The sequence below is a fragment of the Triticum urartu genome, chromosome 5, assembly GCF_003073215.2.
Source record: "Triticum urartu cultivar G1812 chromosome 5, Tu2.1, whole genome shotgun sequence".
NCBI lineage: Eukaryota > Viridiplantae > Streptophyta > Magnoliopsida > Poales > Poaceae > Triticum > Triticum urartu.
In genome coordinates, this window is record NC_053026.1 from 359,483,208 (window position 1) to 359,495,531 (window position 12,324).

Consider the following 12,324-nt stretch of genomic DNA (forward strand, 5'->3'; position numbering starts at 1 on the left):
AATTTTATATTCAACACACAACACATTTCATATGCAGCAAATGCCCACCATGATTTCATATAATTGACATCATAGTGCCAAAGTATGCAAGCACCAATAATCATGTACCGCAGAAGCACTTCACATGTAACAACTAAAACTTTTGAAAAGTGGCATCATATACGGTAAATACATAGATGGATCTCATATGAAAAATTGCTGAGGCAGAAGGCGAATCTTAAAGATGTGCGCAACTGTAGTGCAACACATGTGGATGATTGCCCGCCCATCCTTCGCCCTTTTGAGGAAGACTTCAATATTATACCGTTGGTGTTGTATGAATATCATCCTTACCTCTTGAGCATACACATGGTTTGAGAAATAATCATTGGTGAACTACTTCAAAAACACTGAAATCAAAGATATTCGTAATTTTCTTGTCTAAATATCCAAATATTGTGTGTAAGAAAGACAAGGTTGATGAGTGTATATATTTTTTACACTCATTCCACCATTGTTTAAAACCGGATATTCATGGATATTCCAAGATAATGACTCTATCATTTTTGACACTTCAATATTTTCTTCGTTCTATGTTCTCTCTCCTAGGATTTTCCAAGTGTGTAAAAATTACCTAAACCTGAAATTCAAGGACGCAATTTGTATGTATATCTTCACACAAAAGCTATGACAGATTTCCCATCAATTGCTCTCGAGGGTGTAGCTCTTTTATCACTTTATCAGCTCTTTGTGCTCAGTGTGAGTCTTCCTTCATCTAGTCACCCCTATAGACTTCTTTCGTTGCCCCATCATAAGAAACTAGACTGCATTAGTTGATTCAGGACGCAAAAAGTATATCACTGATTCTTGTTAATTAGATAGTGACCACATCCTTGTCATAGTTGCCTTTGCAATTTATCAACCACATCCACATCAAGCTTGTTCTACAAAGAACATTAGGTAATACTTTCCAAAGCATGAGTAATTCTTCACAAGGTGTGGGGAATTAAAAGACAGTGACCAAATAGGTGAGTCGACAATTAAGCACCAGTTTAATCTATAGAAATATATAACTTTATCTGCAGGAAGATGAAAATTTACATAAGTCCTTAATTACTTAGTAGGTTAAGAATATAGTGGTACAAATATTGAACAAGATACTGTAATATTGATTTATGGATAAAATGACATTATCACATTAATTAGTAGAGGAATTATACACTATCATAAACATTAGTTAGTCCTCTTGATGTTCATGTTCATACATACTTTATAATCCGCATAAATATTCATTTCCAGATATTTGGACAAAAACTGAAATGTTATTTCCTCGGATTTATAGTAGCAGGCACATGACTTCTTTTTTACAAAATCCAAAGAAGAACAATCAAACAATTATATACCATAGTTCCCAGCTTTCACGAAAAGCCCCTCCCGACCTTATTCTGGAGTATGGGCTGGATTGCACGGAAGGCGTACAGATTGCAACATATGAATAGGCTGAATGAAAGCAAGGTTCAAGGTTGTACTCAGTATGGTTGCTACATATGAATAGGCTGAATTGCACGGAAGGCGTACGTTTCAAGCTAGCAACCTCTGTAGTACAGTTTGTCTGCAATCTTACAATGATAGTGCTCCTTTTCATGAGACCGAGAAGGAACTAAAACCAAGCCACGCCTTCTTTGGAAAAAACTGACATGAGGCTAAGCTTATATATGAACCAACTACCACACAGCCAGGAAATTACTCACTCCGTTCACAAATATAAGATGTTCTAACTTTGTGCTGAATCGGATGTATATAGACATATATTAGTGTGTTCGTTCACTCATTTCAGTCCGTATGTAGTCCATATTAAAATATCCAAAAACATCTTATATTTATGAACGGAGGGAGTACTCCCTAACTGTTCCCACTATTTTTCATACCAGAGGGCTTATTTTTGCCAACCTACGGTCTAAATGACACCATAGGAAAATCTCCTATAAGATTCAACTACTACAAAATTCCCATGTCATTTTTTTTAAGGGAAGAACCAATGAAATTCGCGTGTTAACCCCTCATGCGACAACTTGCACTTTAACACTTGATGGAGACCAGAGAGAAAGTCGCCCCCACAGGAGAGGATCGAAATGAATAATTAAGCCTGGTGTTATTTTCAGCACGAGACACTGAATGTTCTCTGAGAACAAATGTCAAAGCGCTGAATGTTCAGAAATTCCAGCATGACACGGTCTTTGGCCTATCTGCGATGCTTGCAAAATCGTGCAGTATCTTCCTGATGCACTAGTAATTCATGGTGGGCAACGAGGTCAAAGCCAAAAACAGCTCCGGTACTTGTTTCGTATTACTGCGAATTACTGCTAAAATGGGTGGTTAGCCACCTTTTTTGCCCCCTTTGTAACTTGATAACAGAATTTTGTTCATATATATATATATATATATATACACTAAGCCTCAAATGGTCACAGCAATGGATAACGCTTTTGTGCTAAAAAAATAAAATACTACTCCTAACGTAGCCTTAGAAAACTAGTAACCAAAACATGACAACAACGCAAAAGACAAAATCCAGATTCTTGCGGCCAGGGTGTGAAAGAATATTGGAGAGAAGGCCTATTTCTATTCGGAAACGTCCTCCATATAGAATAAGAGAGGCCTGTGCCGTTCTACATTTCGCAAGGTGGTGTTAGTTACGTGTCATTCTAGTCTCTTCTTATTTCAGATCCTTCTTCTACTTTCCCTCGTCAGATTGCTAATCTCTTATATGCATGTACCAAATTCATCTTGTAGCACCGTTTTAACGTAGTGAACATTCTCTCCTGACGACAATGATACGCAAGGCATCTGACCTTTACATAACAGAACATGTGCGATAATGGCATCATCTGCACAAACGTTAAATAGCCAACGGCACAGGTGATTCTCACCAATTTTGGGTGAACTACTCTAGATCCAACACCACGTGCTGAGGGAGACTACACACGATGATGCAATAGGGCATATGCAGGCTGTTGAGCCTTACTGCAGATACTCAAAGTCTTCAGTTATGCCCACCTGAAATTTCACGACAATACACGTCAGAAGAAAGCAGAACCGGTTTCTGAAATAAAATCATCTTGTCGAGGACATGATGATATGGATTGCTGAGGGTGCAAACAAGCCCACGCTTCTCCCCAGGATGAAGAAGCCAAATCTCAAACTTTATTAGTAGTTGTTACGTGTGACATCAATCGAATCAATCAATCAAAACTACTCTATCTTCACCTTCGAAACATTCAATTCTTTACACACATGTTTCCATCTCCTAGCAAGCACAAACTAGTAGAAGGATGGCAGGAGCTTCTGAATTCTGGTGTCCTATTTGATTATGACGGGCAGCATGGCATGCCATTTTACTCTTAGTTTCTTGAACACTTAAATCGATCAAGCTGTTTCTTGAACACTTAAATTGATCAAGCTGAACACATACGGTGAAGGAGCTCTACTGGACAAAAAGGCTTTGATAGCAATGTATTATAAAAACCAAAGTATTGAAAACTACAGTAATTTAGTCAGTAGGTACACAATACCACAATTTTGACATAACAGAGTATTTTGGAGTATTTGTGATACAGAGGACCTGTTTGGTACAGTGACGTAAAATTAGCTCACTAGCTGTTAGCACTGCAAACAAGCCTGTTTTCTAGCTATTAGCTGGCTAGCCATTGCATCCAGCAACAGACCGGCCTAAGAACAGCGCTGCTCTACCTGGTTGGCCGTATCATGCATAAGAACGCAGAGATCCATGCATCCAGGTAGCTGCGATCCATTGCAACCCCATGTGGAAACATGCCATGCATGGCCTCTAGGTACCAGAGGCAAGCCATGCGACGCCTCGTACAATTTTGCCGCTGAGGGAGAACTCCAGAAACGACAAGGCGGTGGCAATGGCGGCATGAAAGCGAGGGGAATTGTTGCGGATAGTGGGGGAAGAGATAATGATGTGTCCCCTCGTTTTTTTACGGCTGCTCCGTTTTAAAAAAAGAGGTCCAGAGGTCTCTTTTTTTATGCAGAGAAAAAACCATGGTTTCCTAAATACCACAGTATTAAAACCGTAGTTTATAGTGGCAACCAAACAGCTCGTTGTAACTAAAACCATGGTAATCTAAAAAACTGTAGTATTCTCATAATACTTAGAAAATACTTTGCTATCAAACAGGGCCTTCACAATTAAGTGGGCAAGCGGCTTTGAGGGATATAAACACAATTCCTCACTTAGATCCACTACTCCATGGATAAAAGATACATGACACAAGCCACATCTAGTCCATGAAGATGGGTTAGTCGCAGCCTTTTTTATGCCTGATGGCAGTCATAAGTTTGTTATGTTATTTATAGGAGAGATAAGCTGCAAAAACAAATAACAGATGGACATGGTTTATTGGCTCATAGTTATAGAGCTGATCCAAAGTTAGCTATCGGGTTATTGGGGTCAGCTGACCCAATGGCCGAGAGCAAATTCCTTTGTAAATATGTGATACTTAATACTCCCTCCGATCCATAGTAAGTGTCACATCTTTGAATTAAGATTGAACTAAGCTTAGTTCAAAACTGCAACACTTGCTTTGGATCAGAGGGAGTATTAATAGCACTCCCTCCGCCCCATAATATAAGAGCGTTTTGACACTACACTAGTGTCAAAAACGCTCTTATATTATGGGACGGAGGGAGTAGATGACAGTGACACCAGTGCAAGGGCAGAAAACGTACCTCCTTGTACATGTGTTCAAGCTGTTCTTTTGCTTGCGGGAATGTAGTTGAACACCATTGTTGCAAAGTGAAGATGTTGTCTGAAGTTTCATTCAAAATGATATTAGCCTAAGTGATGATAGGCAAGCCGAAAGCATATGAACTTCTCACGAAGTTGACAAGTGGAATTACTAGTACCTGTCCATCTGTTAGCTGCCGAATGGGCAACCTCAGTAGCATCCTCTGCAATCATCACCATACAGTTTAGAATAAAGTAATTTACTGCAAGAACTTAGATGAAATGGGATGTTTGCATGGAAACACGGTCAGAGTGATGTATCAAAACAATAATAGATGTCCAAGTGCCAACGCCCATAGTAAAATGAGGAATGATGGATCTCATACTCATCGCCTCTAGTGCAGATGGATCACTATCAGCATAGGCAGCTAGTTCTTCCTGAAATGAGTACAGAATTTGTTGAGCAGCACATGGCACTGATAAGAACTAATTAAGAGATTAACAGATGTAAATGAACCTTTAACTTCTTATGGCGTAGCTCTACAGCCTTCAGCTCCTCCAAAGCGTCTTCTCTCTCATCCTAGAGGAATGTACATGAGTTGATCTACATCCTTCTTGCACAGCTCAATAGAGGAGATGGAGAACAACTTACAGTGTCTTCCCTGCCTCTTTTCAAGTCGTCTCTCTGCTCAAGAAGCTCCATGTAACGTTTTTTAGAGTTTGAAAGGTCAGACTCCAGCTTGTTGTAGGTAGTCCTCAGCTAAAAACAAATTCAAAGAAGAGGATTAGCCTGAATCTCTATTCTAACATACTAGAAAGAGTACTAATTTATTGAGATTTTTCTACTCTGCACCACTGTTATAAGTCGCTCTTAAGAAGTTACAGGTGATGGACTTAATTCGTATCATCATGCGTTGTCGGTTGTCGTGAAAGTCCAACCATACATACATGCAAAGTCAAAGTTTAATAATGACATTATGCAATGAAAGAAGAGCAGAGTTCACTTTATCATAGAAATACCTGATTTCCGGCACAACTGGGAAGACTCCAAAAGTACACCTGCAAGGATACTAATAAGTTCAGAAACTAGAAACTAGAGGCACATGGATGATAATGTAAGTTAAACAAACAATTGGCATGCCCTCTCTTTGTGATGCACACAATATGCAAAGTTACAGTATGTTCCACTCATGCACAATATCTTGAAGAATGTATCTTAACTAAATCATTGAAGAACATGATAAGTCGATAAACCTTTTGTGAATTAAAGATAGATCAACTTAATGCATATCCTATATGCAAATAGCTACATGACCGGGAATTGTGAAGACAATTATTCTTTTCCCATTCATGCTACACAAACATATAAGCAGAAATTCTACAATAACTGATAAGCAGAAGAACTTACAGAAGTTCCTATTTTGTCTCTCAAGACAAGATCATCATCCACCAGGCTTTGCACAACATCCTTAACAGACTGGCTGATCACTCCTTTTTTAGGACCCATCTTCTCAAGCTCTTTAAGCTGAAAGGGCAAAGAGAGTTAGAGATTTATGAAACACCAAAACATATTGAACAGTCTACACAGAGAAAAAATAACTATGTACTCCCTCCGTTCCAAATTACTCGTCGCAGAAATGGATGTATCTAGAACTAAAATACATCTAGATACGTCCATACTTGCGACAAGTAATTAGGAACGGAGGGAGTACATATTAATGAGTGTTTGTAAGGCAAAAACCAAAAGGCGGCATGCCTGCATGAGCATCCAAACCTAAACTTTAAGTACACTGAAAACAGTTCATCAAAGCATGATGACACTGGTATATAGTTGTATATAGTACTCCATCAGTGTACATTGAACCTACATGTGCAATTGTGCATATTGAACCTACAACTTTAACCTAAACTTTAACCATCAGTGTAATATTGATGACACTGCATCTGCATATTGAACCTACAACTTTAACCTAAACTCTGGAGTATTATACATACTGCTAGCACTAATATATACAGTTGTAGGTTCAGGTATTAATGGTGAAGAGTAGCTGGAAACAGATACTGATTTCTTGTGGAAAATACATAATGTAAGATGAGGTGACAATTTGATAGTTTAAAATCAATACATAGCGCGAAAACAGGAATGAACTGCAGAAATTAGCTTGGCATCTGGCATATCACTAGCTTGCTTCAATCACCAACTTTCCAAAGTATAATTAAACTACATAAAAGACCTGTCAATACATCTTCAAGCTAAAACTTCCACATTAGCACCAGAAAGAAAATAACCCATGAGTTTGTTGCTTCCGAACAAAAAGCAGTCACTGCAAACAGCTAATCTTGCTGTACTGAGGTAGAATAGTATAACGAAATCTCCACAGAAGATCTTACCAGATAGAAGTCTTGACTCTCGTAAAATATTTGAAGCATTTGCTCCCGCTTCTCCTCCAAGGAAAGGCCCCTCTTCTTAGACTAAGCACGGTACGGAAAATAATCAGCTAAACATCATCCATTTATTTATTTACAGCATATAAAGATGCTTGCAGATATAAGAAAAGGTCAGCGCAATTCCAAATTTGTCGTAGGAAATGTAGTCCCAACACAGCCCCATGGCACTGTAAACCCCAACTGCACCCAGCAGCATACCCAGTGACCCACAAGCAACTGACAGTCTGAGATTTGCCGTGGCAGCACGTATGCTACGCTAAACTGAATTATATGGCTGTAAGCTGCAAAATGCACCTTAAATACGATGGCCGGCAGCGTGATAACGGAAAACCTAGTGTCGGAAGGAAGATTCACAGTCCGAAATGTACCAACTTCTCCAATCTAAGACTCCTCAGTGTACAACCCAACTACCTCGCGCGCAAGAGGGAACTTCGCTTCCAGTTCAGCCGATTCACGGACCGAGCGGCTGCCCCGACCAAATTCGGCGGCGACTGGCGCGCGAGGCTGAAGGAAGGAGGCGGGAGGAAAAGGAACTCACCATGGCAAGCTATGGAGCACCGCCGAGCCGGTTGAGAGGGAGGGCGGGGCGGCAGCCGGTCGCCGGAGACGGGAGGTTCGCGTCGCCGGAGAGTGAACGCCCGCCGAGAGACGCGAGAGCGAGAGGGGAAGGCCGGGTGGGTTTCGGTTTGCTTCTAGACGAGGGTGCTTTTGGACCCCGGCCTGCCTAGGAATTGGGTTCCTGGGCTGCGCCGACGCAGGCCCGCGGCCCGGGCCCGGAACCCGACTTGTCTCTGCCTCTCCCACCCACGGGCCACGCGGAGCCGAGTCGGCATCATTCCATCGTCTTATTCTCTCTCTCCTCCCCGATTCCCCACCCCCACCCACACCCATCGCACCAAATTCCTATCTAGGGTTTGGTTCCCCCGTCCGGTCTCTCTCGATCAGGTAACTCTCCCTTGCCATCCGCCCTCCCGCCCGATCCGATCCAGCGATTCGAGGCCTAGCATCTCCGTCGATGAATTTCCCCCCATTTTTTGCGCGCCAAGTTTCGGCTGAATCGGCCGGTCGTTGCTCGTAGATTTATAAATTTGTTGGAATTTTTCTGAGGGGGAGGCTAGATTCCCCTCCTTCCGGAAGTAAATAAATAAGGATGATCGTCTAGGGTTTATTTCGGTGGATTATATGTTCCGTAGACCTGTTAGCTTTTGTGTGACCACCATGGTGGTGTCTTGATTGGAGCTTAAAGGATTGTGTAGCCATGGATAAGGGCCTCTTCGCCAACGACGGCTCCTTCATGGAGAGATTCAAGCAGATGCAGCAGGAGATGCAGGACAAGGAGAAGCCCGCAGCCCCCGCCACCACCGCTGGTGCTGTCTCCTCTGCGCCGGCCAAGCCTGTCAACCCTAAGACGCCCCTTGTCATTGCGGCAAACAGGAGGCCGCTTGAGGTGAAGAAGGCTGGCTCGGTTTTGTCGGGCGGGAAGCTGGCCTTTAGCCTCAAGAAGAACAAGATCCCCATTGTGCCTGTCAAGTTTGGAGCCGAGGAGGACGACGACGATGACGTTGCCGGTGTGGAGAGGGGGGATCATGCGAAGCGGCACAAATCCATTGATGCTCACTCAGCTGCTGCCCCAGCTAGGGTTGTTGGTAATCATTTTGTTTCATTTGCTGCTATTACTGTATTTCTTTCTTATGAATACTCTCTGAGATCATATGCCCTTACCATGGGTAGTAGCTATAAGGGCTTCGAATTTTGACAAATATTTTTGAACATTAGAGATGTTGTATCTTCTATGCACATGTGCACAATTGTGATCAAGATTGTCTCAAATGTGATGAACTTATTCTGAGCTAAACATGTTGGTGCAAAAAACAGTTGTTTCTTGGCTCTTGACCTGAGAATTGCAATACTTACAAAGATACACTGCTTATCTGATATTTTAATCAGCATAGTATTTAAAGCTTACCTGTCAACTTAACTAATAAAATCAATTGACATTGCACAACACCAGTGAAACTCTGCTTTTGCCTAGCCATGCATAAATTAGTAGCTTGTCAAATATGAACTTCAGTCCTCAGCATCTAATATTCTCCAACTGATATTATTTAACTGATAAAATCAATTTACATTGCACACCACCAGTGAAACTCTGCTTTTTCCTAGCTATGCATAAATTAGTAGCTTGTCAAATATGGACATCAGTCCTCGGCATCTGTAATATGCTCCAACTCCTATTATTTAACTAATAAAATCAATTTACATTGCACACTACCAGTGAAACTCTGCTTTTGCCTAGCCATCCTTACATTAGTAGCTTGTCTAATATGGACATCAGTTCTCAGCACCTGTAATATGTTCCAAATGCTATTAGCAGCAGAAAGTTGTGAAGGTTTTGGTTTTTCTTATGGCTGCAGCTTATAGATTAACTGTATCGACATGGCTGGGAAGGATGTTGATTGAAAGGGTTGGAAATATGGCGCTACTGCTACTGCAGTAATTTGCATTCCCTTGTTCACGCGCTTGATATTAATGAGTTCTTAAGTGACATGCAGCCTCAGCACCACCAAATGATATGACAGTGAGGCAGGTTGCTGACAAATTAGCAAGCTTTGTTGCCAAAAATGGGAGACAGTTTGAGGATATTACACGCCAGAAGAATCCTGGAGATTCACCATTCAAGTATGACGGCCATAGCTTTGCTTATCAACGCAAAAAAAATGCTTACATTAAATTTGGAGATCAAAATTGCATCATTAACTATTGCAATAATAAATTCTTAACCTTGGTTATTTGCAGGTTTCTGTTTGATAAGAACTGTTCAGACTACAAATATTATGAGACTCGGCTTGCTGAAGAGGAAAAGGTGCATGCTCAGACAAAGGATGCTCAGGCTTCAAAAATTGGTTCGTGTCAGACAATATCATTACTTTTGGTATCACTTATCATCTATGCAAGTTCTGATGGCATATGTTCTTGGTAAAATGCAGTTAATTCAAGCACTGCAAGCTCCATAGCACATACTGGTGCACACAGAAGCTCATTTGAACAAAGATCTAACTATCAAACGCCTGCTTCCGCTTTATATGGTGCATATGAAGGTAGTTCTTCCCAGGGAAGCTCATCTGGTCATGGTAAGTTACTTGAGGTGTCTTTGTGGATCACTTTCCTTTTCTTAAGCTTGCGTGCTACTCTGGTTCGATTGCTTCCACACTATTCCAAGGTTGGGTACGCATGTTACGTAATGTTCTCTTGAGTTCGCAGTTCTGCTCCGCCAGTTAATTGTCATCTGATTTTCTTCCCTGAGTTTTTTGACATGCTCTGTACTGTAGTATTCATGTGGCCTAATGCATAGAATGGACATATTATGATGTGCCTTTATGTGAACAACTGAACTCTATATCCTGTTATCATCCTACATTATAGTTTTCTTCAGAAGATGATATGTCTTTTATCTAGCAGTTCGATCCTTTTTTCTGTTTCGTAAATTTTAGTTGGTTGATGCTGTCTCATGTTATTACAGGTGGTCAAAGTATGTCTGCACCCTCAGATCCAGTAGCATTGATGGAATTCTACATGAAGAAAGCTGCACAGGAAGAACGGAAGAGACCACCAAGGCAGTCAAAAGACGAAATGCCACCACCTCCATGCCTTATTCAGGGTACATTTTTCACATTTATTGTTCGTCGCTCTGATGCAAGGTTGTAGAGACTTGATATTTACTATTCATCTTTTCTTTCTTTCCAGGTCCTCCTAAGAAGGGACACCACATGGGGGACTTCATTCCTCAAGAAGAACTCGAGAAGTTCATGGCACGCTGTAATGATGCTGCAGCACAAAAGGCTACCAAAGAAGCTGCAGAGAAGGCTAAGATTCAGGCCGATAATATTGGGCACAAGCTTCTCTCTAAGATGGGCTGGAGGGAAGGTTAGTCCTCAAATTGAAAACTAAACACCAAAGTTCCAGTTCTAGTAAATGCCTGTTTGGCATTAGGGTCTTACTTGGCCTGTTGGATTCTCTTTTATAACAAGAAATCCAAATGAAACAATTAATCCCGTATTTCCTAATAATCCATTTGGGTGGCTGGTGAATTGTTAAGTTTATGTCTGCATGCATTCCCGCTAGCCTCCGCCCTGTTGAACACTTCCGCTCAGTGACCTTATTAGTCTATGATATTGTACTCAATTCAGTTGTAGGTGCTAAATGTAGTTTACTGTGCAGGTGAGGGTCTTGGCAGCGAGAGAAGTGGCCGTGCAGATCCCATTATGGCTGGAGATGTGAAGCAGGACCACCTTGGTGTTGGTGCTATCCAACCTGGTGAGGTGTCATCTGAAGATGACATCTACGAGCAATACAAGAAGCGAATGATGCTAGGCTACCGCCATAGGCCAAACCCACTGGTATACTGCCCAGCCAAGCCATGACCTTCTTCTTTAATGAATGATCTGTTATATACTTTTGTCTCATATATGTTGTGATATTTCCTGCAGAACAACCCAAGGAAACAATACTACTGATACAAGGGGAGGTCAGCTGGGGGGAGACGTAAGAAACCAATTTTGCTGCACTGTTTTGCTCACAGAACTAACTGCTGCTTTGGGAAATGACTAACAGTATTGAAAGCTTTGTTCATCAGCAGAGAAGCCCAGAGGTTGATTTATTCAGCAAGTAACTTGGAATGCCACAGCTTTGGGGCTTCCTGGGGTTCTGCAGTAGCTTTGCTGTTTTAGTGTTTGTTTAAGTACTACTACGAATGTGTCCTACGGTGGTGTTTTATGCCAAAGTTGATGTTTCAAATGGTGATGTATTTCTACCTCTGTTGGTGGACAATGTAACTTTGTGATTATGGATTTTCTGCTGGTACTTCCTTCAGTTGATTATACTGCTTCTTATTTTGGTGCAAAGCGTGTGTGTGGTTGTAGTTGCTGTTGGTTGCTTTTTTTAGCTACTCTGTCAGGGTTTATTAGGCAGCCTCATATTTTGGGTTAAAGTTTGACCATAGATTTATTAACTAATAAAATATAAAGTGTGTCACAGACATTACACTGTGATAACCTCTTTTGAATACAAATTCAACAGTATACTTTTTGTACCATATATTTTATATTTTATTAGTCATATAGATGGTCAAAATTTGACCCAAAGTACAG

At 41.1% G+C, this 12,324-nt stretch overlaps 2 protein-coding genes across 4 annotated transcripts; one reads left to right on the top strand and one right to left on the bottom strand.

The window, feature by feature from the left end:
* Positions 1-2,721: 2,721 nt before the first annotated feature.
* Positions 2,722-7,874, bottom strand: LOC125509004 (meiotic nuclear division protein 1 homolog). Its single transcript, XM_048673843.1, has 10 exons — positions 7,716-7,874; positions 7,121-7,201; positions 6,138-6,254; positions 5,750-5,788; positions 5,382-5,489; positions 5,247-5,309; positions 5,116-5,167; positions 4,909-4,953; positions 4,732-4,811; positions 2,722-3,036 (listed from the first exon to the last, which is right to left on the bottom strand). The coding sequence occupies exons 1-10, from the start codon at positions 7,716-7,718 to the stop codon at positions 3,001-3,003; spliced, it is 624 nt and encodes a 207-aa protein (XP_048529800.1). The 5' UTR covers positions 7,719-7,874; the 3' UTR covers positions 2,722-3,000.
* Positions 7,875-8,002: 128 nt separating this feature from the next.
* On the top strand, positions 8,003-12,054 carry LOC125509003 (SURP and G-patch domain-containing protein 1-like protein). 3 transcript variants are annotated; one of them, XM_048673840.1, is made up of 9 exons: positions 8,003-8,122; positions 8,434-8,823; positions 9,730-9,856; positions 9,974-10,080; positions 10,165-10,308; positions 10,698-10,835; positions 10,922-11,101; positions 11,396-11,574; positions 11,665-12,054. In XM_048673840.1, exons 2-9 carry the CDS (start codon positions 8,436-8,438, stop codon positions 11,689-11,691), a joined length of 1,290 nt encoding a protein of 429 aa, XP_048529797.1. In that variant the 5' UTR covers positions 8,003-8,122; positions 8,434-8,435; the 3' UTR covers positions 11,692-12,054. The 3 variants fall into 3 exon arrangements, with proteins under 3 accessions (XP_048529797.1, XP_048529799.1, XP_048529798.1); XM_048673842.1 differs by having other exon boundaries at positions 8,011-8,122; positions 8,424-8,823; XM_048673841.1 differs by having other exon boundaries at positions 8,025-8,823; positions 11,665-11,719; positions 11,811-12,054.
* Positions 12,055-12,324: the final 270 nt, after the last annotated feature.

Coding starts and splice junctions, on each gene's coding strand:
- LOC125509004 (XM_048673843.1), bottom strand. Junction 6,255..7,120: donor AGAGTCAAGACTTCTATCTG/GTAAGATCTTCT, acceptor TTGCCCTTTCAG/CTTAAAGAGCTTGAGAAGAT. Junction 5,168..5,246: donor TACGCCATAAGAAGTTAAAG/GTTCATTTACAT, acceptor TACTCATTTCAG/GAAGAACTAGCTGCCTATGC.
- LOC125509003 (XM_048673840.1), top strand. CDS start 8,436: ATGGATAAGGGCCTCTTCGCCAACGACGGCTCCTTCATGGAGAGATTC. Junction 8,824..9,729: donor TGCCCCAGCTAGGGTTGTTG/GTAATCATTTTG, acceptor AGTGACATGCAG/CCTCAGCACCACCAAATGAT. Junction 10,081..10,164: donor TGCTCAGGCTTCAAAAATTG/GTTCGTGTCAGA, acceptor GGTAAAATGCAG/TTAATTCAAGCACTGCAAGC.